General features: G+C 41.4%; 1 protein-coding gene and 1 long non-coding RNA gene across 2 annotated transcripts; one reads left to right on the top strand and one right to left on the bottom strand.

Annotated features, from left to right (window-relative positions):
- The first annotated feature begins 1049 nt into the window (after positions 1 to 1049).
- On the top strand, positions 1050 to 15723 carry LOC126049225 (uncharacterized). Its single transcript, XR_007509131.1, has 4 exons — positions 1050 to 1177; positions 6369 to 6405; positions 6999 to 7229; positions 8080 to 15723. It is a non-coding gene; the product is annotated as an uncharacterized LOC126049225 (long non-coding RNA).
- Positions 15724 to 18616: 2893 nt separating this feature from the next.
- On the bottom strand, positions 18617 to 24645 carry OIP5 (Opa interacting protein 5). Its single transcript, XM_049825266.1, is given in 6 exon segments — positions 18617 to 20827; positions 20829 to 20918; positions 22285 to 22366; positions 22913 to 23035; positions 24020 to 24086; positions 24285 to 24645. Coding segments are annotated over 6 exon segments (672 nt in total). The 5' UTR covers positions 24544 to 24645; the 3' UTR covers positions 18617 to 20776.
- Between the last annotated feature and the right edge of the window lie 12 nt (positions 24646 to 24657).

The raw sequence follows: 24657 nt of genomic DNA, 5'->3' as shown, positions 1-24657 counted from the left end.
AACTTTGTTTGTAAATAGTGTGTGGATATAAGGTTTAAGTTGGCAGAGGTGTTTCATTTAAGCATTAAAACACTACGTAGTAGAAAAGGGTGCATGAAACGGATTAAGGTTTCGACTGAAACGGCTCGTAGTAGTTGTCTGTGATGAATCACGGTTAAATGGGGGTGTTTCCCAAGAGTTTTCTGAATGGGTAAGTACTCCTCTTCACACTGTTCCATACATTCACCCGTCAGCTTGAAGCGTAACGTTACCGCTGCTAAAAAATAATAATTTTTGCAGATGACACAAAAACTGGCAGAATGAATAAAGGCAGGCAGGCAGAGCAATCCCGAGCACTCGCTAACCGCCGCCCGGGCAGGTTCACCCGGGATCTCACGCAGCCGCCGCCGCCGCCGCCGCCGGCGGGGGGCGGGACGGGACCCGTCGCTGCGCGGTGAAATGGAGGACGGGGGAGCGGCGGTCACGCCCTGGGGCTCCTCAGAGGAATCCCCGGCCGAGCGGGCCGTGCCTGTGAGGTACGAGCGACGGGGAACGGGACGACCCGGAGCCCCCGTGAGGGCCACACGGGCCTGGACCCGCTCCCCCCGGTGCCGGCCTGCACGGCGGGGTCGGGGCGCGCTGCCGTCAGCCCCGTAGCTGGAGGCGGGTGCTGGCGGGGCTGCCGGAACGGGTCCCCCGCGGCCCACTCCTGGGGACGGACGGACTGCCAGGGCCGGGCCGGGCCGGGGTACCTCGCCCCGCGGGCGCCCGCTCCCCGGTGGTGCGGGGCGCGCGTTCCCGTCACCCCCTCCCCCTCCCCACTTCGCGAGCGGCTCCTTTAAATTCTTGTGGAGGTCACCGGAGGATTCGCCCCAGGCCAGCCCTGCTGGCGCGGCTTGAGCCAATCCGTTTCCAGGCGTGTGCCTTCCCCGGGGCCAATCAGAAAGGAAAGGCTCGGAGGCGGGAGGCCAGCCTCGGTGATGGACGGCGCTTGCTGGCCAATCACCGCCGAAACCGGACGGCTGATGCATCGGAGCGGCACCCAATAGGCTTGCGGCCGAGTGGGCGGGCCCGGCGTCGCCGGGCGCTGCGAGCCCCCCGCCGGGTGGCCGAGGTAAGGAGGGGAAGATGGCGGAGTGAGAGGAAGAGGCGGAGAGGCCGGGGCCGGCCGCGGCCCCGCGGCCTCGGCCGCGCTCAGGTGAGTGCGGCGGGGAACGACGGCCTCCGGCGCGGGACCGCACCCAGCCCGGTGCCTGGTGCCCCGTTCCCTGATTGGGCTAGGCCCGGGCGCCCGCGCACCCGCCTCCCCGTCCTGCTCCGTGATTGGGCTGGGCCCGGGCATGTTCGCGCCCGCCGCTTCCTGAGGCGCGCTCCGCCCGCCGCCCAGCGCCGCGGCCGCGGGCCGGATCGGTGAGCGCGGCCGCCCGCCTCGCCCGGCGGCGCGGCCTCCGCTCTGAGGTGGCCTCGAGTGGGTGTGGGGTGGAGGAGGGGGGGGGGGGGTGTGTGTCCGTGTGGTGACGGCCGGCGGGGATATCTGCCGGGGCGCGGGTGACGGGGAACCGGGTCGGTTCGACCCGCCCGCCGCCCTGAAAAGTCCGAGTAACTTCGGAGCTGGGAGCGGGCGGGCGGGCGGCGGTACCGGGCTGCAACCGATGGCCGGGAGGGAGAGCCCGTTTCCTGCACAGCGATAGCCTGCAGCCGAGTCGGGGACGGCCGAGGACGCGCTCTGGGTGAACAGCGGCAGCCGACGGCGTACGTGGAGAAGAGGAACCGAAATGTGTCCTCCGAAATTAGCCTTTTCGTCTCCGGCTGCGGGCATAGATAGCGCTGGTTACAGTTACGCTTCTGTTATCGTTGTTGTTCCTGGAATCTGCGTGCTAGATGGATGTTGCTAATCTGCTAGAGTAGTTGCATCCTCTTCTGGTGTCTTTATGTCGTACTGACACAGGAGCGCACAAAGGGGATGGCTTCCAAGTCGTTTCACAAAACCAGAACGTCTACAGCACAAAATAAGTTTAAGGAGAGTGGAGAGATTAGAGTGGAACTGATTGTAGCCTTATGACTTCGTGTGAGTGTTGATAATAAGGTGAAAAGGACTTTACACATGATGAAACATGTGAAGCTGTTACTAAAAACGCTCTCTCTCCTTTCTGTCTTCCTAACGTGCAGGTCAGGTACGCCCTGAATTTTTCAAAATTATTGGAGGTATTTTGTACTACAGAATGGTGCTTTGTTTAGATTAAAAAAAAAAAAAAAAAAAAAAAGCAGGGGGGGGTCTTCTTAGTTGAAAGCAAAAGGATTACTGTCGCTAGTATGAGATTCCTTGTGTTCCGTATTTGGTAATTAAATCTTGAGTTTGTTATATAATTCTAAATGACTGCATTTTCAACATGCTTGTCAGGTAAAAGTAAAAAATTGAAGTGGTTAAATGAGAAGCACAGCTTTAAATCTTGTGGAGGTGAGGCATGTTATCTTAAACGTTCTGAAAGCAGTAGCTGCTTATGAGAAAAATTTCCTGAGGAACATTGTAGCAGTTTCATGTGCTATATTATTCATGTAGTAACAGTAATAGCAGCTTATGAGCAACATAACATTAAGGCACAGCATGCTGCTTATACATGTCTATGTGTGAATTGTTAAAATATGCCATGGGATTTGCCTTGGGCATATTACATATAAAGATAATTCTGCTTTATATTATCATTACAAGAATAATAAGCAATCAGCTTTCTTTCATGTGAAGTTGTACACTATTTTAGCAGTAAGTAAATTCATTCGGATTAATATTCTTGGATTCGGATTAATATTCGGATTTGAACGCACAAGAGCTGTGACAAGTAGTGTCTTAGTGGGGTGGTTAAAAAACCACCCCAAAATCAGACTTTTCTGTTACCCTGGTATATGTCAAATTAACTATATGCACTGCTGTACAATCTTACCCGCAGTGCTGTGAGTCTGCAGTGTGAAGATTTGCACAAAAAGGCTAAGCATCTTACGATGCTGACCTGTCATTCAGAGGTGTCAAAAATTGTGGGCCAACTAAGGCTAAAAATTCTGACCCGAGTCTGTGAAGAGTCTGAAGTATCTCTTGAACACCTCCCACATTCATTCTTAAAAACTGGAAAAGGAAGAATGTTTGAAACCAGTCCTGACATGCCGGAGGTTATGTGAATGCAAGATGCAAGGGCCCGCACAGTCTTTGGAGGATTAAAAAAAAAAAAAAAAAAAAAAGAGGATTTCTCTAAAATGGGATGTGGAGGAAGGGCTGTTTCTTTGCCTGAACAGTATTCAAGGAATAGAAATCTCAGCTGTAAAACAGTATTCCCTATTTTCTCTGCTGCTGTAGGAAGTACTGTTATAAGGTACCATCAATGTAGCAAATATCCCTTGGAAACCTCATAGGAGAGGCAGGTGGTTTTATTTAAAATATGAAGTGAAACAAAACGCTCGCTCAGGCTTGCAATCTAAGTGGCAGAAAGTGTGTAGTGCCTGAGATATCTGTCCAGCAGCCAAGCACCATAGCAGGGGTGTTTAAGCTGTGTGTCCAGCAGTCTGGTGCTATGTTGCTCATGTCCAGCTATTAAGTTCAGGAGCCCTTGTAGCAGACAACAGACATTAGCTTGGCAGTTCCTTATGTCTTCTGGCCTCTTCCTAGGTTGGCAACCATTCTAGATTTCAGATGTGCCTTTGTGTACCCTTTTGCAGGTGACAGTGGTCTGCCTCACCCACTCTGTGGATTATCAGTGTTCTTTTGTCTCCAGGTCTGGGTGTCTTCTGAAATTGCAGGGGGATGTGCTGGGGTCTTGATGACCTGCTAATCTGGGTGCCATTAACACAAGCCCTTTTGAGAACCCTGTTCCTGCTCTACATTCTTATTGGTGCCTCAACACTTGGGCACTCCCTTTCTTTCTCCAGTCTTAGCCTTTCTATTACAGTTCTCTACATTGCCTCATAGATTGGGTTTAGATGCCTTTTTAAAAGTTACCTAGAAATTGAAAGAAGCACAAAGGCAGCTGATTTTTTTTGCAAGACTGTAAGCTACTTCTATTGTATTTTGCATTTACGATTTAAGCTTTTGTCATTATCAGGTTTCCAGGTTAAATTTGACACTTTTTAAGACATCAGAAAGACCTTAGTGGACTTGTGATGTGTAGGCCTAATTTTGCTTTCTGTATCTTCACACATCACCACCACATCTAACTTTCAAGTTTTCCTGTCTTGGTCTTTCTACATAAACCTGTTTGTAGACCTTTCCTTTGTCACATACTTGTCAGCCTGTGGAGAAGAGAAGAGGAATCATATTCTATGTCCCTGTTAATTCTGCTTATCTCCTGGAGCATTTCTATGTGCCTGTGAGAGAGAGAAAGGTAGTATTTCAGAAAACTAGATCTGATGGATCTGAGCTTTTGCTGACCAATGTAATTAAAACTAAGGGTCAAAACAGAGTGTTGAGGGGTGGGGTGAAACTTGGTAGCATAGCTGTATGCTATTCATTTTAGTACGGTTTCCAATTCCAGTGTGCTGATTATGTCAGAACACTGACTTATCTTCTCCTCCACTCCCCCATTGGTAATAGGGCATGTTGATCTATGTGAAAAGACAAATATGCAATCTTGCTGGTAAATTTATTTATGATATAGTTCTTCATCTCTTTTTGGCTTTGAAATTCCTGAAGTTGCCTGTATCCAAGAAGTTGTCTCTCTGAATGTGAGATTTAAAGTTCATGGAAACTAACCTTTAGTTACAGTAGAGCAAAAAAAAAATATGAATGGGCAATAGGTCAAAACTTAATAAAAATAATATTTTCTGAATTTTTAACGGAAAAATATTAATACATATAATGTTGAGTTTTCACAAATATTTCTTGTTCCAGATCAATTGATTGTATGTTCAGTAAGTAAGGTATGAAACAAGAAAAATAGTCTTTTTTTCTTTTCTTCATAATTTCCACTAGATTTTAACTGTAGAGTTGATATTGTCACCACCAGTGTTAGTGCCTGCTAATTTTCAATAGCCTTGATTCATATCCAGTTGCATTTGGAAGTTCTGTTGGTACTAGTGTGAACTCTGCTCCCACATAATCTATGAAAGTCAGATAGAAAGTGTATCAAGCAGAGTGGTTAAAAACTGGGGCATCCAAAGTCAGCGAACTTGTTAAAATAAAATTTAAAAAAATTGGTTCATGACAGCTGAATTTCAGTATTGGACGAACCATCCCTTTGTATGAGTTGCTTTAAGTGTCACCTGCTTCTTTTTTTATAATAAGACTTACTTTAATGCGTAGTTTAGAATGAGTGAAAGAAAATCCGACTTTTCAAAGGTTGGCATTGGGAATTGTTTCTATTATGACAAGTAAGTTTGAGAGAGTTCCTTATCAAATGAATTGTTTTGTGAATCATTTGCTGTTGGTTCGTTGATCTCTCAGTCACATAATGCTTGTCAGGTTCTTGATGTAGGAAGGGTCAGAACTGACAACATGAGAATGGAATAATTACCCTGAAATATAGGGTTAGGGATTATTTGATAACTGGATTTTCTGAAGGTGCAGGTCCCTGGTGCTTGAAGAAATGCCGTGTTGTGCAGGAGGGTGGAAGCTAGTAATACTTTGGTGAGGATACTGGGAGTTTTTAATAATTGAAGTTCTGTGTGATGAGATAGTTCTGCTTATAGCAATCCATTGTTCTTCCAGTCAGGTTGTCAGCTCAGCGTCCTTGAGAACAGGCATTATGCTTCCTTGCTACAGTGGTTTGTTATTAACATGAAAGAGTTTCTTGCCTTACTGGAGACTGAAATTGTGTCCCTCTCAGTTCCTATGAAACTGAAACGTGTGGCTGTTAATGATAGCTTACCATAACAAGGTTGTTTGTCTTCAAAATATGCACAATTAAAAAGTCATTTGGGTAGTGGTGTATACTTAATGCTCCAGGTGTAGTCCATCGAGCGTGGGCTATAGGCTGTTCTCAGTAAAGTAGAAACCAACAAATTCCAGGGGAAAAGGGAATTCAGTACTGTGTAAACTACATTCTGTGGAGTGAATAACACATTTTACTCCAGGAAGCAGAATGGTTTCTGAACAAAAGCCTTTCAGGCATGTTTTGGGTGTATGCTTCTCTTCCCCAGCCTGTTCTTAGTTAAAGTTTGCCTGTCCTGGGTATGGAAACTTGCACCTAATTCACTTGATCATCCTTTCCCATAAAGTAAAGGAAAGGGGGTAGGTGTGATCATTGGAAAAAGTAACATTAGCCTGTTTTATGTAGAATGTCTAAAAGTGTTAACTAGTCCCTGTAAGGTACTGCTAATCTTTTGTGTCTTGTGCAGATAATCACCTATGATCTGAATAGCTTCCTAGATGCAAATTTAATTTCTTTTGTTCATCTCTTTCTCTCTAGGCTCGCTGAGGGGAATGTGGATTGATCAAAAATAACAGTGAGTAAAGCCATGAGGTTATTTAGGTACTAGATATCAGGTACTAAACTTGTCAAGTTTGTTGGTCGATTAGGCTTTTTCTTCTCTTTTTTTTTTTCTTTTCTTTTTCTGTTTTTTTTTCTCTCCAAAGAAATCAGTCATTGAGATTCTAATTTTTTGTAGGATACTTTCAGAGAACTGGAATGTTGCCACAGTGTCAGCTTTCAGCTTGGGCTTTGCTTGAAAGAAACTTTGATTTAACGATATATTCTAACAGGAATGAATGCTTTTAAAGTTATAAAATTCCTGTCCCATGATGTCATTTTGCTCTGCTAAGAGGCACTAATTGTGTAATTGTATTAACTTGGAGTAGTTATCTTAAAAGTTGTATTTGTTAAACAGTAGGATTGGAAGAACTATAACATAACCAAATTTCATTTATCAGATACAAAAAAGTACATTCAAAATTCCTAAGGATGACATTTGACTTCTGGAGTTTTGATTTCCGCTACCACCCCCACCCCAGTGAATGAAATAAAGATATTCTGGTAGTTAACAAAGTGTTATATTCTGTTCTCTGTTTTGCCACAAACCTTTGGCATGTTTTGTTGCAGCTCTCCAGGTCTGTTTTTCCCCATCTTCATAACAAGAATAAGACTTTCCCAACAGTGTGAGCATGGATGGTCAAGCTCATGATCAGCTGAAATACTTGAGTGCCTCAGAGAGAAAGTGATGGTGACGAGTGCTGTATTTCCATTTTCATGATCTACTCGCTACTTCTAACATAGGAGTTGAAAATTGTCACTGGAAGATTATTTCTGAACTTGATCAACTAAAGGGTTAAGGTAATTAGAATGAGATGAGACATACAGACAGAAAAGAGAGGAAGGGGTTAGAAAATACAGTCTATCCTCATGTTCTTGTATGTGAGAAAGAGAAACCAAAGAGAAAAAAATCTCTTTCACATCTCTGTTGTAGTACAGGAGAATGGTAATAAATGTTTCTGGCGCTAGCTATGCAGGAGCGCACCCATGTTACATTCCAGTGCAGGCTGGCATCAAACTTAAAGCAGAAGAATCATGTCTTAACAGCTACTGTGACTAGGTGATGCCAGGTGACTGTCACTGATGAAAGGCCAGGAGATCACTGACAAGATAAGTTATTGAAGTATGTCTACACTGTGGATAAGTGGGGAGAAATGAGTAAAAGTAAGTACCTAATCTGTGTGATCTTACAGCTGTCATAAGTGCTTTTTTCCTCTACAGCACTAACAGTTTCGTAGTTAATTAGGTGATAGCTTATGGTCTCTCTTTGAATTGTGACTGGCTATAGCAGTATATACACTCTGTGTGCAGTGTGCCTTCTGGTGCTACCTCAACGTTGCCATGCTATATGTTGGAGCCACAGTTAAGAAGCCCCATAGCTAATTAACACTGGTATATTTTTTGATATATTGCTTCTGAGTAAGCATATAGTTCAGCATTTCTGTAGTATTTCCTTAGCCAGCTTATGGACATCAACAGTTAGACATAAAATGTTACAGAGCAAGGGATTATTGCAGTTCGTGAAGGCAGCTAGTTTTGTCCATTGGAGTCAGACTTTTAAAGTAATGAACCAGTGGGCATTTTAATGTTGAATGTATTTTATTCTGATTCCTAAACTACCTCTCCTGGTTTTTTTATTTTGGGATTCCAGATCCTCTCCTGACATTCAAGAAGGTGGTGATCCTGTTGCTTGCTCGTAGGCTGTGAGATGTGTATGTTCCTCTTCTAGCAAGCAAAAACCTGTCCTTCACTTCATGGAGCTGAATGAACAAAGATCTCTCCAGTTCCTCTTTCAACCATTTCACCCAACATTTGATTCACCAGATGACTTCTCCCACAGAAGTACCCCACTATTTTATCAAGACTCGAAAGCAGAGTAACAGAAATCGGCATTTGTTTCCCCGAAGAAATGTCTTCTGTGCCAGCTCTTCATCCAGCTTTCTGCATTCTGTTTTAAAATGAGAAATACTTTGTAATCAGATGCAAGGGGAAGCTGGTGTTCTTCACTGATACCTCCTTCTTCGATTTTAGCAAGGTTAGGTACTTCACTGTGTCATATTGGAATTCCTAGCAGATAAAGTGTCTGCATGCATTGGTATGTCAGACTGTTTTGACATGTATAAGAAGTTGCGGCAGGAAAACCAGAACATGTTTTCTGCTCTGACATGAGGAAGAAACTTACCAAACGACTGGGGACATCCCATACAGGTATTTTCTAGTTCAGGACCCAGGCTTGACTTTGTAGATAGATGTCTTGATGTCAACTCACAAAAGCAGCTAATGCACAGGAACAAATGCAGAATCACCTTGTCTATAGTGTGTAAATGCATCGTCCCAGTCTGTGATCAAAATGTATATTTGCATGTGTAAACCTATGTGAGTGCTGGATATGAAGAGCTTTCACCAGAAGGAGAAATTACTCTGCACCATTTCATTTTTAGCGAAGAAAAATGAAGCTTTAAAGACCTCTAGAGTAACAGGATAATGATTAGGTTTATGTTAAATCATTCCCTCCCTATGACTTTTTATGAATCTTTAGCAGCAAAAGGAACAAAAACATTCTATGGTAGAAGAGTTGGGGCAGAACTTCTTTCTTTATTACAGAAGTTAACTTCTGGTGGGATGGAAGAGAACAGAGGTATAAAGTTGCAGTTTATCCCCTTAGCTTCCTTGGCACAGCTTCAGCTTTTCATAGTGCTGATGGAATCAGCTTTTTGATTCTTCTGTGACTGAGAACTGAGATGATCTGTATGTTTCCATCATCTAGGTAGAAATAGGCCCAAGAGAATGGACCGTTAGCCACGAAGAGGGATGAGTTGAGAGAGCAGAAATACTTAGGATGGGCCTTTGTCTAGTTCCTCTTATTCCTTCCCAAACTAAGGCGCAATCTGTTGTTCTTATGTTTACATAAGATTCTTTATCTCCATCATTTGTGATTGTATGGATTATATAGGATGTTTTCTGTCATTCTGAGATGGGAGTGTATATTGTTCATATGCTCCCTGCTATGGTATTGTATATGGCAAGTAAGATTTCTTGGCAAAAAAAACCCAGAACTGGGATATATATTCTATTCCACTTTGAATCTGGAGCTCTTCTTAGTGCACCTTATTCCAAGCTTGTGATTTAGAAAATGTGACTTACTAGCTTAAAATAATATTTTCAAATCTGGATCAAATAAAGGTATATAGGTTCTGTTAATAGGTTTTGGTAGATAATAGCATGGTTGGGAGGAGGGTTGTTTAGAGTTCTTGTTTTTTAATGTTTTCCTTTTAGAAAACTGCTGGAGAGAGCCAGACAGCCTGAAAATGGCTGAAAAAGCCAACAATTGAAATCCTGAAATCTTAGTGATTGCAAGCACAGCGTTCTGGTATTTAAAATGTGGGGACATTTTATGGGACCAAGTTCCATAGCAGAGTAAGGACAAGTGTTGATGTTGATCCTAATATTCAGAGTAGAGTTGAGTTAAGTCTGTGTTTAGACTTGCATTGTAACAATAAGATTTAATGACGGCTTTACCCATTTTTTGTTTCCATGAAGAAAAGATCAGACACGTAAACTGAGGAGTGGTGGGCAGGACATGCGTATCAAAATAATGCCAACTGTAATGAGCAGAGAGGTGCACTAAAGTTGTGTGTAACATTGTGATGAGCTGTGTGATAAGAGTTACGTTGATCTTGATGAGGCAACAACCAGTTTTAAGAACATAGGATTTCTTTGCTGAATATGGTCTAATTTTCTGGCATTGGAGGCAGCTAGAAAAGCACACTTCCTTTTAGGGCCTCCTTATGTTGAAACCAATGGGATTTAACGTAGATGTCTGTAGAAGCAGGATCCATCCCCAAGTGATGGAAAATACTGTCAATATCATAGGATTATAAGTGGTTGGGAGGTGTCTGGTATAAGAAACATCTGATTTTAGACCTGGGAGTTTCCTTTTCTTCCCTCTGCCCATACTTAGCCTTCTGACGTTAGAGCTAGCAGTTGTTTCTTGCATAGCTTGATGACAAAATACTTGGGAGAGAGGAAGGTAGGGCTTTTTTGTGTGGACATGTACAAAAACTAAGAATTTGTTTGACTGGAGAGTAGACACTTTAAGCTCTTTGATTTCTTTTTCCATTGGAAAAACCCTCAACATTTTGTAACCCTGCATTGTAACAAAAAAATAGAATTGCTGAGTTTTCCTGATTCCTATCCATGACAATGTAACAATATTAGGTTTCAAGTTTAATTTTAGAACATAACATTTTTAGCAGGGCTAAGGATCTATGGCTTTCACAGAAGTGATACTCCAATAGTGCATGCCCAGAAGACCCCCATTGCCGTACCTTTCCAACCAGCACCTTTACAAAACTGCTGTGTTAGGAAATGCTGCCTCAGCCTACTTACTTTTTCTTGCTCCACTTTTTCTCTATGTTGGTTGGAAATCTTCCCATGTGAAAGATTACAAAAACAAGGGGCATGTGCAATAGATCATATATATATACATATATATATTTTAATACTTGTGGACAAAATGATGTTACAAGTTGTTTGAAAACAACAAAATCACCAATGTCTTCCATTTTGAGATGTGTATAGTTCCATAAGCATTAGTGCTTTGTAGCAAACTGTAGTGCCATGTTAGGATCAGTGCATGAGCCTAGTAGTATTTTTACAATTTCAGAGTGACAAATTTATTAATAAACAGTGATGATAATGTAATTAACAATAGAAAGGATACAATAGAAATGTCACAAACATGGTCTAAACATGCAGTATCCTCCCTTTGACAATGGCAACGCTATCTTTAGAAATAGAATGCATTCACTTAATGGGCTTCATAGAATCATAGCTGACTTCTTGTTTTTAGTCTATCTGTCCAACTGCAATAGTAAGCTAGAGTACATAAGTGTTCAGAATTCTCATCTCCATCACTGGGATTCTTTTCTATTTAGTCTTTGTTGAAGGTGTTTTCTTCCATGTGCAGCATTTTCAATTTTATTATTACCCATCCTGTGATATACTCAGAAAAGTATGAATGTGCTAAGGAGTTTGTGTGCATTTTGTACACATCTCTGCTACCTTAAGATCATTTACAAAATCTGTTAATTAAGTAATTTTTTCCTTCAGATCTGACTATATAATTTTTATAACTAGTTAAACATTATCCTCCTTATATAACAAGTTAGTGGTTGCAAAATGCTACCTGCCAATTGTGCATAGAAGACTTATCCATTATTGCAGGAATGGGGAACCTTTTTTGGCTGAAGTCCTATTGAATCTTTTAACACCTCTGGTGGATCCTGCATTTACATACATCTTAATGTTAATAATAGTAAGAAAGACTATAATAAGGTCAAGGGCTGTTGAAAAACAACATTGCAGACTGTATCTGTGCAGCAGGCTATCTCTAGCCTATGGATCAGAGATTCCCCACCCCTGTATTGTTGAGAATTCAATATCCTGTATTTTAGGTAACTTCCAGTATTGCTTTCCAGCTCTAAGCTCAATTTTAATAATTTCTGTCTCTCCCTCTGCTTCTTTCAGAAGGAAAGTTTAGAACAGGGGAAGTCCAAATGATTTGGCGTTCAATGGGCAGCTTGGACTGGTCAAATAAGAGACTGGTATGATTCCTGAGGTGTGCAATGCTCTGTAGATGGCATCCTCTAATTTCCTAGGAAAAAGTCTTTTATTTGGTGCCAGTGTTGCTCTTCACCCATTTATCTTTTTTACAAGAACAAAATTCTCTTTCAACTTAGAGAGGATACTGCATTGTTTTTTCCTGAGACCTGCCTGTAAATGGCTGTTAGAGGGAGGGAGGGAATGGGTAGCTTGGTTTTATAATTTTGATACGATATATCTCTAAAGTAATTAGTCAAGAAGCATGTACTTTGGTGCAAAACCAGTAATCCGTGCAGAGTTATTGTATGTAACACGGGAAGAAAAAGCCAAACCCAAACCAACAACCCTCTGCATCTAATACATTTCCAAGAGAATTGGACAGGTGCGCCATTTACAGCAGAGCTCTGGGGGACCTGCGCTGAGAGTTAGGTTAAATTCTAAATGGAAGTAGCTGTACCATTGAATAAAGTAGTTTAGTGCTTGGGAGAATCAATTGAAAAATACCTCTGAAACTGGAATGCAAAATAGCACAGTACGTAGGGGGAAGAATCCCTGATGCAAACAAAGCCATAAGATGATTTAATAAGAAAATAGAACTTTAGTAGCAATAACTGTTTTGCATGTGATAGTAAATAACTTGCATTAGCAAGACTGTACAGTAGAGTAAGTGGGTAATAACCAAATAAGTTTGTGGAGCTCTGTGCTGCAGGGAGTTGCGTGAAGAGTCTGTTCCTGAGAAGATAGGTGAATTCCTCTTATGTTCCTCTCGTTGGAGGGAATTTGGCACTTGAATACTTAGTTAATGAAGCTGATTAAAAAAAACAACAACAAAACTAGCTTTGTCACATGTCTGAAGCACTGTCAACGAGTGCTGGGGGAAGGGCAGACAGTTCTTTTTGAAAGGATAGCTGAAGTTTCCCTATATTTTGTTCTTTTTTGTAGTCTAGCACTTGCTCTATTTCTCAGAGAAGAAACTAAACCCTTCCAAATACTGGACTGTGAAGAGAACCTGATTCTGAAGTTAGAAACTTCTATTGTGGGAAGTACTTTTTGTTTTCTTTGTTTAAAAAGACCAGTCTGAGATGGTCTTTAAATAAAAATAAAAAAAAAGAAAAATTAGAGAACACTTGATACTCAAAGCATTTATACATCCCAAGCACAATTGTAGAATACTAAAAATGTTACTTTACAGCAAAAAATAACTTTAGCCTTGCTAAACACTCTGTTTCAGACCATAATTGATTTCTCTTGATACCTGAAGTTTTGCAGAGGTGAGTACTGTGAAGCCTCTGGTAACACAAAAGAGTTACTGATCTACAGCTGTAGCCTCTGCACCCAGCAAAGTATTTGCTGTCAAAGGGTAACATAAAAGAGCCACAGGAGTTCTAAAAAGTCTATAGTTTACACTGTTTTCAATGCAGATATGTAGCGTATAGAGACAATATGGCCCAACAGATAATAATGTATTCTGAACAGAATTATTACATCAGAGGTTTAGATCTATCTGGCTGGATTTCTTCTAGAAAGCTGAAGTAATTTGGACTGTAACTTACAGCTGAACAGTGGCTTCTAATATTTCAAAATTACAGAGGTGAAGCCCTTTGGCTCTTCATAAGTTGATAATGGGACTGTGAGGGCTGTGAGCATTTTTTACAGTATAAAGTAACCAAGATAAGCATGAGAATGCCTAAATTAATAGTTGGCTAATATGTAAAATGTGTATGAAAAGCTAATTGATCTGGAAGGTTGTAATCAGCTTAAATTCCAGCTATTGAATTATTGATAAAATTGGAAGCTGGCCATAGGGGACTTTAATTTGATTGTTATCTGATTACATTAGAGAAATTGTAAATTTATTCTGGTCTGTGGTCAGCAAGTACATTTACATAATAATGAAATAATAATGAAAACACAGTCATGTTCATACTTCAGAAGTATGAAATCTGTGGCTTCAAGGGTTTATTCATTCAGAGAAGCGGGGCAGGAAATCAAGACTGATGTAGCTATCTGCATATTCTTCCCAGTTCAGACTTTTTATAATGATCTGTGTTCTACGGGCTACTAGACTAGAAATTACTATTCACAGCAACAAAAGGAATCCCTTTGCCTTTCAGCTCTTGTAGTAAGGCATGACTTTTGCTCCAACCCCCTTGATTTCACTGCTTCTAAAACTAAGTGGAAGTGTTAGATGCTACCACGTTCAGTGTGGGCTATCAAAGGTGTAGCGACCGGTACTGACATGCCTCCTTTAGCAGTACTAAACCCAGATGATACAAGTATATGCTGTTTCCATACCCAGTAGTGCTGCTGCGGAAGGTCTAGCCAGTACTTGTGTTGGGATTGCACCTTCAGGAATTGCATCTTCTGCAACTGAGGATAATTGTCAAATTTAGGACAAAAAACAAAGTCTTGCAAAGACACCTTGACAGTACGTGAGAAGAAATTGTACGGAGCTTCAGAACATTGACACTTTATAGAAGGATTACATTGTTAGGAACTGGCATTGTGTTTTTTGGGCAGAGAAGGGAAAAGTATGGGAGAGAAGAACAGTTTTTGATGGATAACCAATCTTAGAAATAACTGCTTACCGCATCCCTAAGAAACTGTCTGGTCTTCCTCCAAAAATAATAATCCTGCTTGCTGTTCAGGTACAGAGCTGCATAGTGGCAGTTCAGGTTAGATTTCATTGGATTTCTTTTACTGAATGATCCAGCATTTTGCCCCCGTAGCGCTTTGACTGACACACAAAAGCCAGAAGTTGAATCAGGGTGTCTCGTTTAACAGTGCAGAACACTAACCGTGGATTCTGATGTCTATTCCCTTTCAGTCTCCTCTACGCTTTCTCCAGAGTTTTAGCAAAAGTGTTGGTGTTCATGATGTAAGCAGAGTGTGTTTCTATCTCTGAACCTATGTACCAGGTTATAATATAGACAGATTCCCTAAGGCTTTACAGCATCTAAGGTTAAAGATAAAAGGTAACTTACTGTTATAACTTGCTGTTTAGTGTGTCCTTTGTAAATCCTGTCTGCTTCTCTCCGCTTCCCCTCCAAATGAGTGTTTGCAGGTCAAATAAAAGGTGGCTAGTTTGTAATGCCTTAGGCATGGAGAAACTGAAGGAAAGCGGCACAGGCCCACAAACCAAATCTTAGAGCTAGTATTCTAATTATGCATGATTCAAAATGTCTAGTGTAACGTAGTTATTACCAGTAAATTGAGATATGCATTTATACATAATGAAGCAATAGGAATTAATATACCAATAGCTTGAACTTCCTGCTTTGATTCTCAAATTTTGGTTTTTTTAGAGAATGTGCTGCCTCTGTAGAGAAAGGGGCAGAATGTATAGATAGGGACAGAAGCATGGCACCAAAACTGTAAATCAGGAACCAGAATCAGCAGAACTCGCCTTTATAACCTCTTGTCTGGTTCATATTAGTGCCCTGAGCATGTAAAAAGCAGGGCATGAACTAAGCATGTTTAGGGGCGAGATGAGGTTTCTCACCTGCTGCAGCTGTAGCAAGGAAAAGGGTGCAGAGTTTCTTACAAGGTGCAGGGGGGAGCAACTGATGGGAAAAAAAAAACAAAAAACAACAAACACAAAACAAAAAACCAAGTAACAGAAACCACAGACTCAAATTGAGTGTAGTATTTGCCAGACAGTAGCTAATAAGCTTGGGTGTGGTGAGAGAAATTATTTGGAGAAGACTGAAATTAATAAGCACAGTACATATATTTCAGGTGTTGAATAGCTTTTTAATAGACAGTATTTTCAGGTAACTCTCTAGCCACATAGGCAGCTGTACTGAAGCATACTGGTACCAGCCAGCAATAATGGCACCTGCAGGAATGAACCTGAAAATACTGGTAATCTTGTATATTTTTTAAGTTCTTTAAAGAGATTTTTTAAAAACAGAAAACGAGATTTGATCACTGAAGGTCTTTATCTTCTGCAACACAGGTTGCAACGGTCTTTTTTCTTTATTTCACTTATTTAATAAAAGGGAATTTGGGTGCCATCTTTCTGTAAACTTTTAGTGTGTTCTCTGTAATCTTTCCCAAGTCTTTTAGTGGATAATGCAGTGAATTTCTGCTGGCAGTTAGAAAATAACATAGAACATGTGGCATAGCCTACGTCACTAATACTTTTCCAAGTTTAAACTTATATTCAAACATGTAGAATACTAGCTTGTTGCTGCAGAATTCCATACTTCTAGCTTAGCTTAATTTTGTAGGTGGGCTTAACTTGTGCAGAACACTTCTCCATGTACAGAGGCTCAGTCCTCTTTTCTTAAATAGAAAGAGGAAGCATCTTGGCAGAAGAAATTGTGTGTCAAGTTAACTCCTGTTCATAGTTCATAGCCAACCATCCATAAAGCACCGTGATTTGCATTTAGAATGGGGTTTGCATTTTTCTCATGAATGCTCTTTCTAGATATACAAGAATTGCCAAATGAAGATAGAGATATTATAGAAGATAACTATTTTATGGTATCAGAAGTTAGACTACATGAAATCCTTTGAGCCAACTTCTTCAAGCAAAAAGGGAACTTGTAAAATAAGTTTAGCCCAGTGGTTAACCATGGTCACCTAATTCTTAGTGGGTATTCTTTAGTACACTTCACATGGGTTTAAACCCTGTTAAATATATTTTCTTTTGTGTGATGAGTAAGCAGTTGTATCCTTTGTTAATGCTTATTGCCTTCAATATAAAACCTGGGGAATAAGCTACTTTAGGATGTCAGTGAAGACATCCTCCTTTTGAAAAGTATGATATAACAGCAAAGGAGAAGTATTAGTTATAGATCATTAAAAATTACCTTAGTACTTAAAAAACAGGCTAGAAAATACTTCTTATGCTGAACTTCTGATGGCATGCTCACATGGATTAGCGGAGGAAATTATTGGTGTCACTAGGAACTATGTACTCCCATTGCACATATGTTTTTACATGGTAACAGTGGAAGAATGTCTCCCTGCAAATTCTGATGTTTTTCCAAAAGGCAGCTTGCTTTTATATCTATGCATCTTTGAGGATTTCAAGATAAGATTTTATTCTTTTGACACTGTAAAGAGGAATTGTTTAAAAATGAACTTGGAAACTCTGCACCTGTATACAAATTTTTTTAGCAATAAAGCAGCACAGGCTGAGAATGCACTAAAACTGGATGTGTCATTTGTTCAGAAGAGAAATTAACCGACCTAACCATACACTCCACTTCTGAGGTGTTTGTACTTGGCATACCTTTGTCAAAACTTCGCAGTTTGAGCTAAACTAACATACACTGCTATCTGCTTTGGGTCCAGCTGTTCTGGCAGACTTCAGGCACAAGAGCCTGTGACTTCTTGGAAGGCAACTAAAGAAAAATTGTTACTCCACTCATACCAAGATGGGCAATTTATCAGATAAAAGCTTCAAAGGTTGTTTTAGATGGTAGCAGAAAGCTCTGTTGCTTGTATAGATTGTCTAAAAGTAGTAAGCCCCTGAGAAAACAGTTTCATAGATGTGGATTGTGTACTGTTCAGGCAACTACATTTCTGAAAAATTCCTTCTGTGGTTGGCATGTCACAACCTGCAGGGAGGCACAACTTTCCTTGCAGTTGCTGCTGAAAGCAGTTTTGGGGAGTGCTGTAAGACAGCCATGTGACACCACCTGACAAGGGCTGCAAAACCGGTTACGGATTGCTAACCCTTATGGTAGCTTATAGAAGATTCACAATATGATTGTTACTTCAGTAGCCTGTTCAGACACCCTAATGGTTTCATTTTCTAGTTGTTTCTGTCTTTAGATTCCAGAGAAGACAGCTGCTGGTAAGCTAACGTAAGAAGGCCTGACCTTGAGACTTGTTTTCCAAGTGGTTAGTCTTCATTTAAATAGAGAATCCATCCCTCCCACACCAGACTGGCCCTGGCTGCACTAAAGCTAGAACACATCTCTCAAGATGCCTAGTTAGAGGAGATGAGTTTCTACACTAGAATAAGAAAAAAACCCCAAATATTCACTGATCAGTTGCAGATTAAGAGGAATTTGAATTTGGGACAGCCTGTGGGATCAAACAGTGAAGCTTTCAGGAATAAAAGTTTATAAGCATCATTTAATCAAAATGCACCCATAGGTTTAAGTTGATATCTCAGTAAATGTTCATCTCAAATTACTGAAGATAACGCATTTATTTTATGTGGCTTGCTTCTTAAAACAATTTACTTCGAACACTGTACTGCTGTGAGTGTCAGCAGGTACATCAGGCAATAGTCAGTGCCAAGAAAACACATCATTTGACAAACAGACAGAAAGGACCACAGCTTGACTCAAGAGAGCAGAGGTCTTCTCAGTTCCAAGATCAGAGAAATGTAGTTTAAAAGTTTACCAGCTATTGTTTAGCACATACTCAATATTTGTTTAAATTCATGCTAAATAATGTAATATGAAGAACCATTAATTTAATGCTTCATCATGAACTGGGACCCAAGCAAGATAAACTGATGGGGTTTTTTTCTGCAAACATAATCTAAGAAAGAAAAAAAAGGGGCTTGTGACTCACGATATTACCAGTTATCTGCACAACATATATTTCTGAATTTCAGCTTTGTTTTTATTTTAAAAGTTTCTTTTTTACAACTGTAAAGATAATATAAAGAAAATGTAACTGACAGCTTTCTTTTCCTTTTAGGGATAGACACTTAGCTAAATGAAGCAAGACAATTTAGCACCATTATACACAGTATAGATGTAAACTATATAGCAAGAAACAGTCCCTGTGCAGAAACCAGAATGAAAGGGCAAAAATGAACAGTCCCATATCAGTCATGTTTCATAGACTGATGTGACAACAAGGCTGTCACTTAGAAAGTAACACAAAAGTGAAGTTATACAATGGAAAACATTTACCAGAGAAGGAAGATGCTTGCACAAAATGAGCTGAGTCACAAGACCCCAGTTAAAGACCAACAGGCCCTTAAACGTAATGCAGAAGTCACTGCAAAACACAACTGTATTTCATAATTAAGAACAAAGAAGTTTTTAATCAAATACAGCAAATCCAAACTTTACATGCATATAGTGACAACTGTTAAGAACAACGTTACAGTTACAGGTTCAGGACAGAGCTCATTTTAGAGAAGGTAACATTTACCATTACAGGCAATGAAGCAGATCTTACAAGAGTGTAACGCTTACTTCAGGTAGTTACTGCACTCCCACCTGTCAAATGTGTATGCTATCGAAATTGGTTTTATTATTTTACAGTATCAGAATTTATCAGAGAGAGTCCCTCCTCTCCCTGCAGAATGGCTGTTGCCACTCTATGTTACTGCTTAATCAGAATTAACTGAGACAACCCGGAACTCTCAATCAAAAAGCAGCACAGTGAACATTAGTAGTAGTACAAGTACCAGCTAACCACCTAAAGCCTCTGAAGTGGCTTGCAGTGAATTTTGTCTGTTCTGCTCCAAGCCCATTACAAGAGTTATTTTACAAATAAAACAATTAAAACCATGAAATACATGGAGACTGGCATCAGCAGCAACGGGGAGTGCAATCCGCCAATCATATATGGAAGTAAGGGAATGGCAAATTGCATCACTGGAATTAAGTTGATCAAGTAAATACCATCCTCTCCAGACTACTACAGACAACTACGAAACTTTATAGAAGATTTAAAACATCAGCCCTTTAGGGAACAAAAGGGAGAGGTAAAGGACCCTTTATCTTCAAACAAGAATTAGGGATATTCTATCCCAATAACAAGGGGTAAGTAGTATTCTTTCTTTTCCATCAAATTACTTTCTAGATGAATGGGTTCTGCTTCTTTCCAAACAAAACAGAAATGCCAACAAGTACCCATTAGGTATTTTTTATGAAACATCTTGATTGGCCAAGTGAAGGCAGCAAGCAGATCATCACAACTTAAGCAGATTGAACAGAAGACTGCTCCTTGGTTTCACAGCTTCAGCCCCTGAAAGAAAGGCTCAAATCTGTTAAAGGCAGTTGCTCACAGCCTAAGCTTCACAGAGCTGCCAGAACTTGACCCAGTCCTGTGCAGTCACGGGGCTGAACTTCCAGAGGACTTGGCTGGCACATGGATTGCGCCCAAATTTGAAATCCAAAACCTTGTGCTCCAGCCAGCATTGTGCCGTCCACATGCATGCACTAAGCACACTGTGCAGCTTCTGTGACATGCTAGCTTGCTCCTTTTGCAGGCCACACACACAAGCAAATCTAAAAGAAGTAATCATTAAGCAGTGCCTCACATACCGGATGCAGCTAATGAGCCACTTGACCAACAGCTAGCTGCCATTAACACTGTATCCATATGAAAAGGTAGGACAAGAACTTTAGATCTCTGTAAGAATGTTCAATTTATAATAGCTCCTCTTGAATATCATCTTGTTAGTACATTTTGTACAGTTCCAGAAACCTGATTTTAGTATTTCAAAGGCTGTTTTTCCCCTTGAAGTCACTAAAGAGAAAAAAAAGTCATAGTTATACCATCACAGAGAGCAATGTGCTGCATGGGTGAGCTATTAATTTTTCCAAGCACAACTTCAGTATGTCAGATTTTCAGGTGTTCCCCTTGGATTGAAGGGATGCGCTCAAGCATTGGTTCTTTCCATGCACAGATAGAAGTGACAGATCAACACTCAAACCTGTTCTGGTGCATTGTTTCATCACAATGAACAAATTCAGCAGAGATGCAGAAACAACTCCATTAGTTTTTGAAAATGGCACATTATTAGTTGACTCTGACTATTGCATATCTTGGCAGTAGGCCATCTGCACCTGATGCAGAGCTCTGCCTTTCTGCCACATTATTCTTTTGTTCCAGTTCCTCTAGCTTTTTCATCAGCAATTCTATGCGAATGTGGGCCTTCACAAGCTTTTCCTTCACCTAGAAAAAAAGAGAAATAAGAGTATTAAAGCTAGAGAAAAATGTCCTGACACTGGATCTTTGAATGATCTGCACCCCACTTTCAGTGGCTAAAGAGCAGCTGACTTTCAAGATGGAAAACTTACCAGTCTTTAAACTCTAGACTGCATGTCTAGTACAGCCAAAACTGGCACCCAGATCAGAGGCCTGAGCTACAAAGAGGAGATAGATGAATGTGTGCCAGCATAACCCCTTTCAGAGATGTCTGGAAATACTCTGCTTAAGGAGACAGTTGCTGGAGCCTTACTATGATCAATCCAATCTTTCCTAGTTAACTCATTACAAGTTTTTACACAGCCGGAGACCTTCTTTGACAACATCTGGATGTTTCACATTAGCTTAGGAATACACGTGGACAGTCCCTCCAAAATGCCATTTCCAGAGTCTGGGGTTTAAGTTAACACATCTAAAGCACAAGAATAAAATGCTGCTGACATTATGTCTCAAAAAGCAGAGACCAGATTCTTGCACTTGTTCTAGTCAACAAGCAAACCTCCACAGTCATATAATTTGTGTTTGCAATGGAGTACTACCATTTTTTTTACTTCAGATAAATGTGTCTCAACTTTAGAAGTCTTGCCTGGATAAGATTTTTGCATTTTAACCTCACCTGACCTATAAAAGCACTCTGATCTTATGGTAAGACACTGGAAGATGACTTCAAAGAGGACAAAACTTAAAAAATAAGTCACAGGCCCATTTCCATGATGAGAACAGAAACTAAAAAAAAGAAGAAAAAGTAAGGAACAAGCAAGCACATAAATACTGGATACGCTGGCTGTCTCCAAGTTACAGAAAAGAACATCCAATTTAAACACCAAAGCCAGGAGGTTCTACTGTTGTCTCTGAAACTACAAGGAGGTTCTACTGTTGTCTCTGAAACTACAAGTAAATACTGCCATACTGCATTGAGCTTAGATAGGCATAAATACAACTGTGCTAGAATCCCTTTCAAATTATCAAATTGCTATTTTTTAAATTCTTCAACAGTGGCTTATCAATTCTAGGGACAACACAAGTAGTAATACTGAGGTGAAGTCTGTCTAAACGATTCTTGGTTTTTTTCTTTTCAAAGTGTAGAGATAAAAGGATAACACAACTTTGCCAGAAAATTAGCTAGAACTGGATATGTTTTGCAGATAAGCAGTTCTAGAAAGTGTTTTGCACATCCCATGCATTTAAGTCAGTCACTGTATTACAAGTCAGTATTTTCTCCACCCTATACACTTAAAAAAAAAAAGTGATTGTATTAATATTTTTGGACTAATCTCCAAAAATATCAGCATTTAAAAAATATTTTCCATACAAATTAATGTAGAAACCTTACTTCCTGCAGTTGTTTCTTTAAGGTCACAGTAGGAAAATTCACCTTAGATGCTTCTATTATCATTTGTTTTTTTAAGAGATAACTGGAAAACAAGAGGGGAAAGGAAAAAAAAAACAAGGAAAACAGTTAAAAACCCCATAGTTGCATTCATTGTTTAGACAGATTATTTAAGATGATTTTAAAGCAGATAAAAAGTTGTTGCCAGAAGTAGTCAATACAGTATGAAAATATTAAAAACATAACAACGCTTTAACTTTGAAATCATAAGATCTTCTCATCACCAGCTGTAACTAATTTACAGTTTCTGTAGTCAAGTTCTCAATCTATCATGGAACTATTTTGATACCTTACATTAGCTAAGTGAATCTGGGACTGAAGGAGATTTCAGTATTGCCAACAACTGAATTTAAACCTTGACATTACATGAGGACACTCAAGAAGTGCAAGGCAAATCAAATGGAGTCACACCAACACAAACAATTTAAGCATAGAGGATATTAAAATCCCACACCAACATGCTCAGTCAAAAGTAAAGCTGCTTTTATTGCTGTAGATTAGTTGTACACCCTGTTGTAATAACTTACAAATTCCCATGAAATCATTGTCCGCAAGACTACTGTATACTCACCAGAGGATCCTGTCCTTGAAGAAACAGAATAAGCCTCGGAGATACGCCAGGTCCTTGGAGGCAGAATAAAGAATGAAGCCCACAGTCAAGCCACATAACCGACAGGATAACGCATTGTAAGCACTAAAAGGAGAAAGACAAAAATACTATTAAACAGAAGCTTCTGAAACCACGGATACTGCATGCTTGTCAGAGGACATCAAATCTTCGGTTCTGTCAGGACAGCGAGACAAGATATAATAATGCTTTCTGCTTAAAGAAGTAATTCATAGAAAGAGAGCACGAACATAAAAAGTTGGGCATGTTGTGCAAGAAGTAATCTCTGTAGTAAGTGAAGTTGCAATTAAGGAAGAAAACACATCTCTTATTATCACAGAGTGGTTTAGGCTATACTACTTAAACACGATTTAACTGGTAAAACAATGCCTGTGCCAGGTCACAGACGTGAAATTTCTTCCTGATAAAACAGATTATTGCCTCATGCTAAGAAGGGGGTGGGGGGTGGGGGGGGTGTAAGGCAAGTCTTATAAAGTTCCCAGCCCTTACCGTTTGTAAAATAGCCTTTAAACATAACTTGAACAAACTAAACATAACTTGAACAAACTACTGGTTCTGTAAGTCCTCAGGTGATACTGACATCCTTCCCATCAGACTAACACCAGTCAGCAAAACCTGTTGCTAATTGTAGTCTTGTGAATAGAGCAGCAGGAGTTATTCGTTTTCAGTATTAAACAAAACCCCATAAAACAGAGATGTTTTTATTTAGGCAACAGACCTTTTAGGGAAGGAGCAGAAGGAAGAGACCTAAAGGCTAGGCTGTCTTTCAGCGCACTGCTCAAACCTTCCTCTCCACCGACAAAGGCGAGAGCGGCAAAACTCTGGATTTTGACAAAACCGAAAGCTAGCTACCTACCTACAAAAGCTTTCTCCACCCGCAACGACGAAGCACGGGTACTAGAAGCACTTCGGGGTTTACCGAGCCCCTAAGAAACCCCGGAGGGTCTCCAGGCTCCCTCCCGGCGCCGCAGAAGCCCCTCCGTGCCCCGGCAATTTACCGCCGCCACTCTTCCCGGCGGGGAAAAGCAACGAACTAGGCGAGCTACGCACCACCCCAGGAGGGCTCCCTCCAGGCCGACCATCAGCGAATCCTCCCAGGCCACGTCGTTTGTGACTTCTGAGGAGAAAGAGAGACCCGCTGAACCCGAGACACGCACACAGACACCCCCCCCCCCCCCCCCCCCCCCGCCCAAAGCCCGCACCGACCTCACCCCGGCCGCCCCCTCAGGCCCGGTCCCCGGCCCAGCCCTGCCCCGGCGGACGGGGCCAGGCACACCCCTTCCCCGGGCCCCCAGGCCTCCGGGCGGGCACTGACTGAAGCAGACGAGGAGGCCGAGCCGCTGCTCCTCCTCCGCGCAGAGGTGCAGCGAGTCCCCCAGCACCGCCCAGCAACCGCGGCACTGGAACACGGCGCAGTCCTTCGGCAGCGGTCCCTGCCCCCGCGGTGGCGACGCCGGCGGCGACCGCAAGACCCATGAGGCGCCGTTGGGGGACAGCGGCTCCTCCACGGTGATGACGCCGCCGCCGGGCTGCGCGTCCTGGAAGAGCTCCCGCAGCTGCGAGCGCAGCGCCATCTTCTCCCGCCCCGCGTTCGAGCGCGGCGCCCGCCTTCCCCCGCCTCACGGTTGGAGCGCGCTTCAGCAGACCTGCCTTGCCATTGGGCAACGGGTGGGCGCGTCGACCCTCAG

This window comes from Accipiter gentilis, chromosome 22, assembly GCF_929443795.1.
Source record: "Accipiter gentilis chromosome 22, bAccGen1.1, whole genome shotgun sequence".
In the NCBI taxonomy this organism is placed as follows: domain Eukaryota; kingdom Metazoa; phylum Chordata; class Aves; order Accipitriformes; family Accipitridae; genus Astur; species Astur gentilis.
Note: the sequence above shows the minus strand (reverse complement) of the source record. Positions and strands in the feature narration are given on the sequence as shown.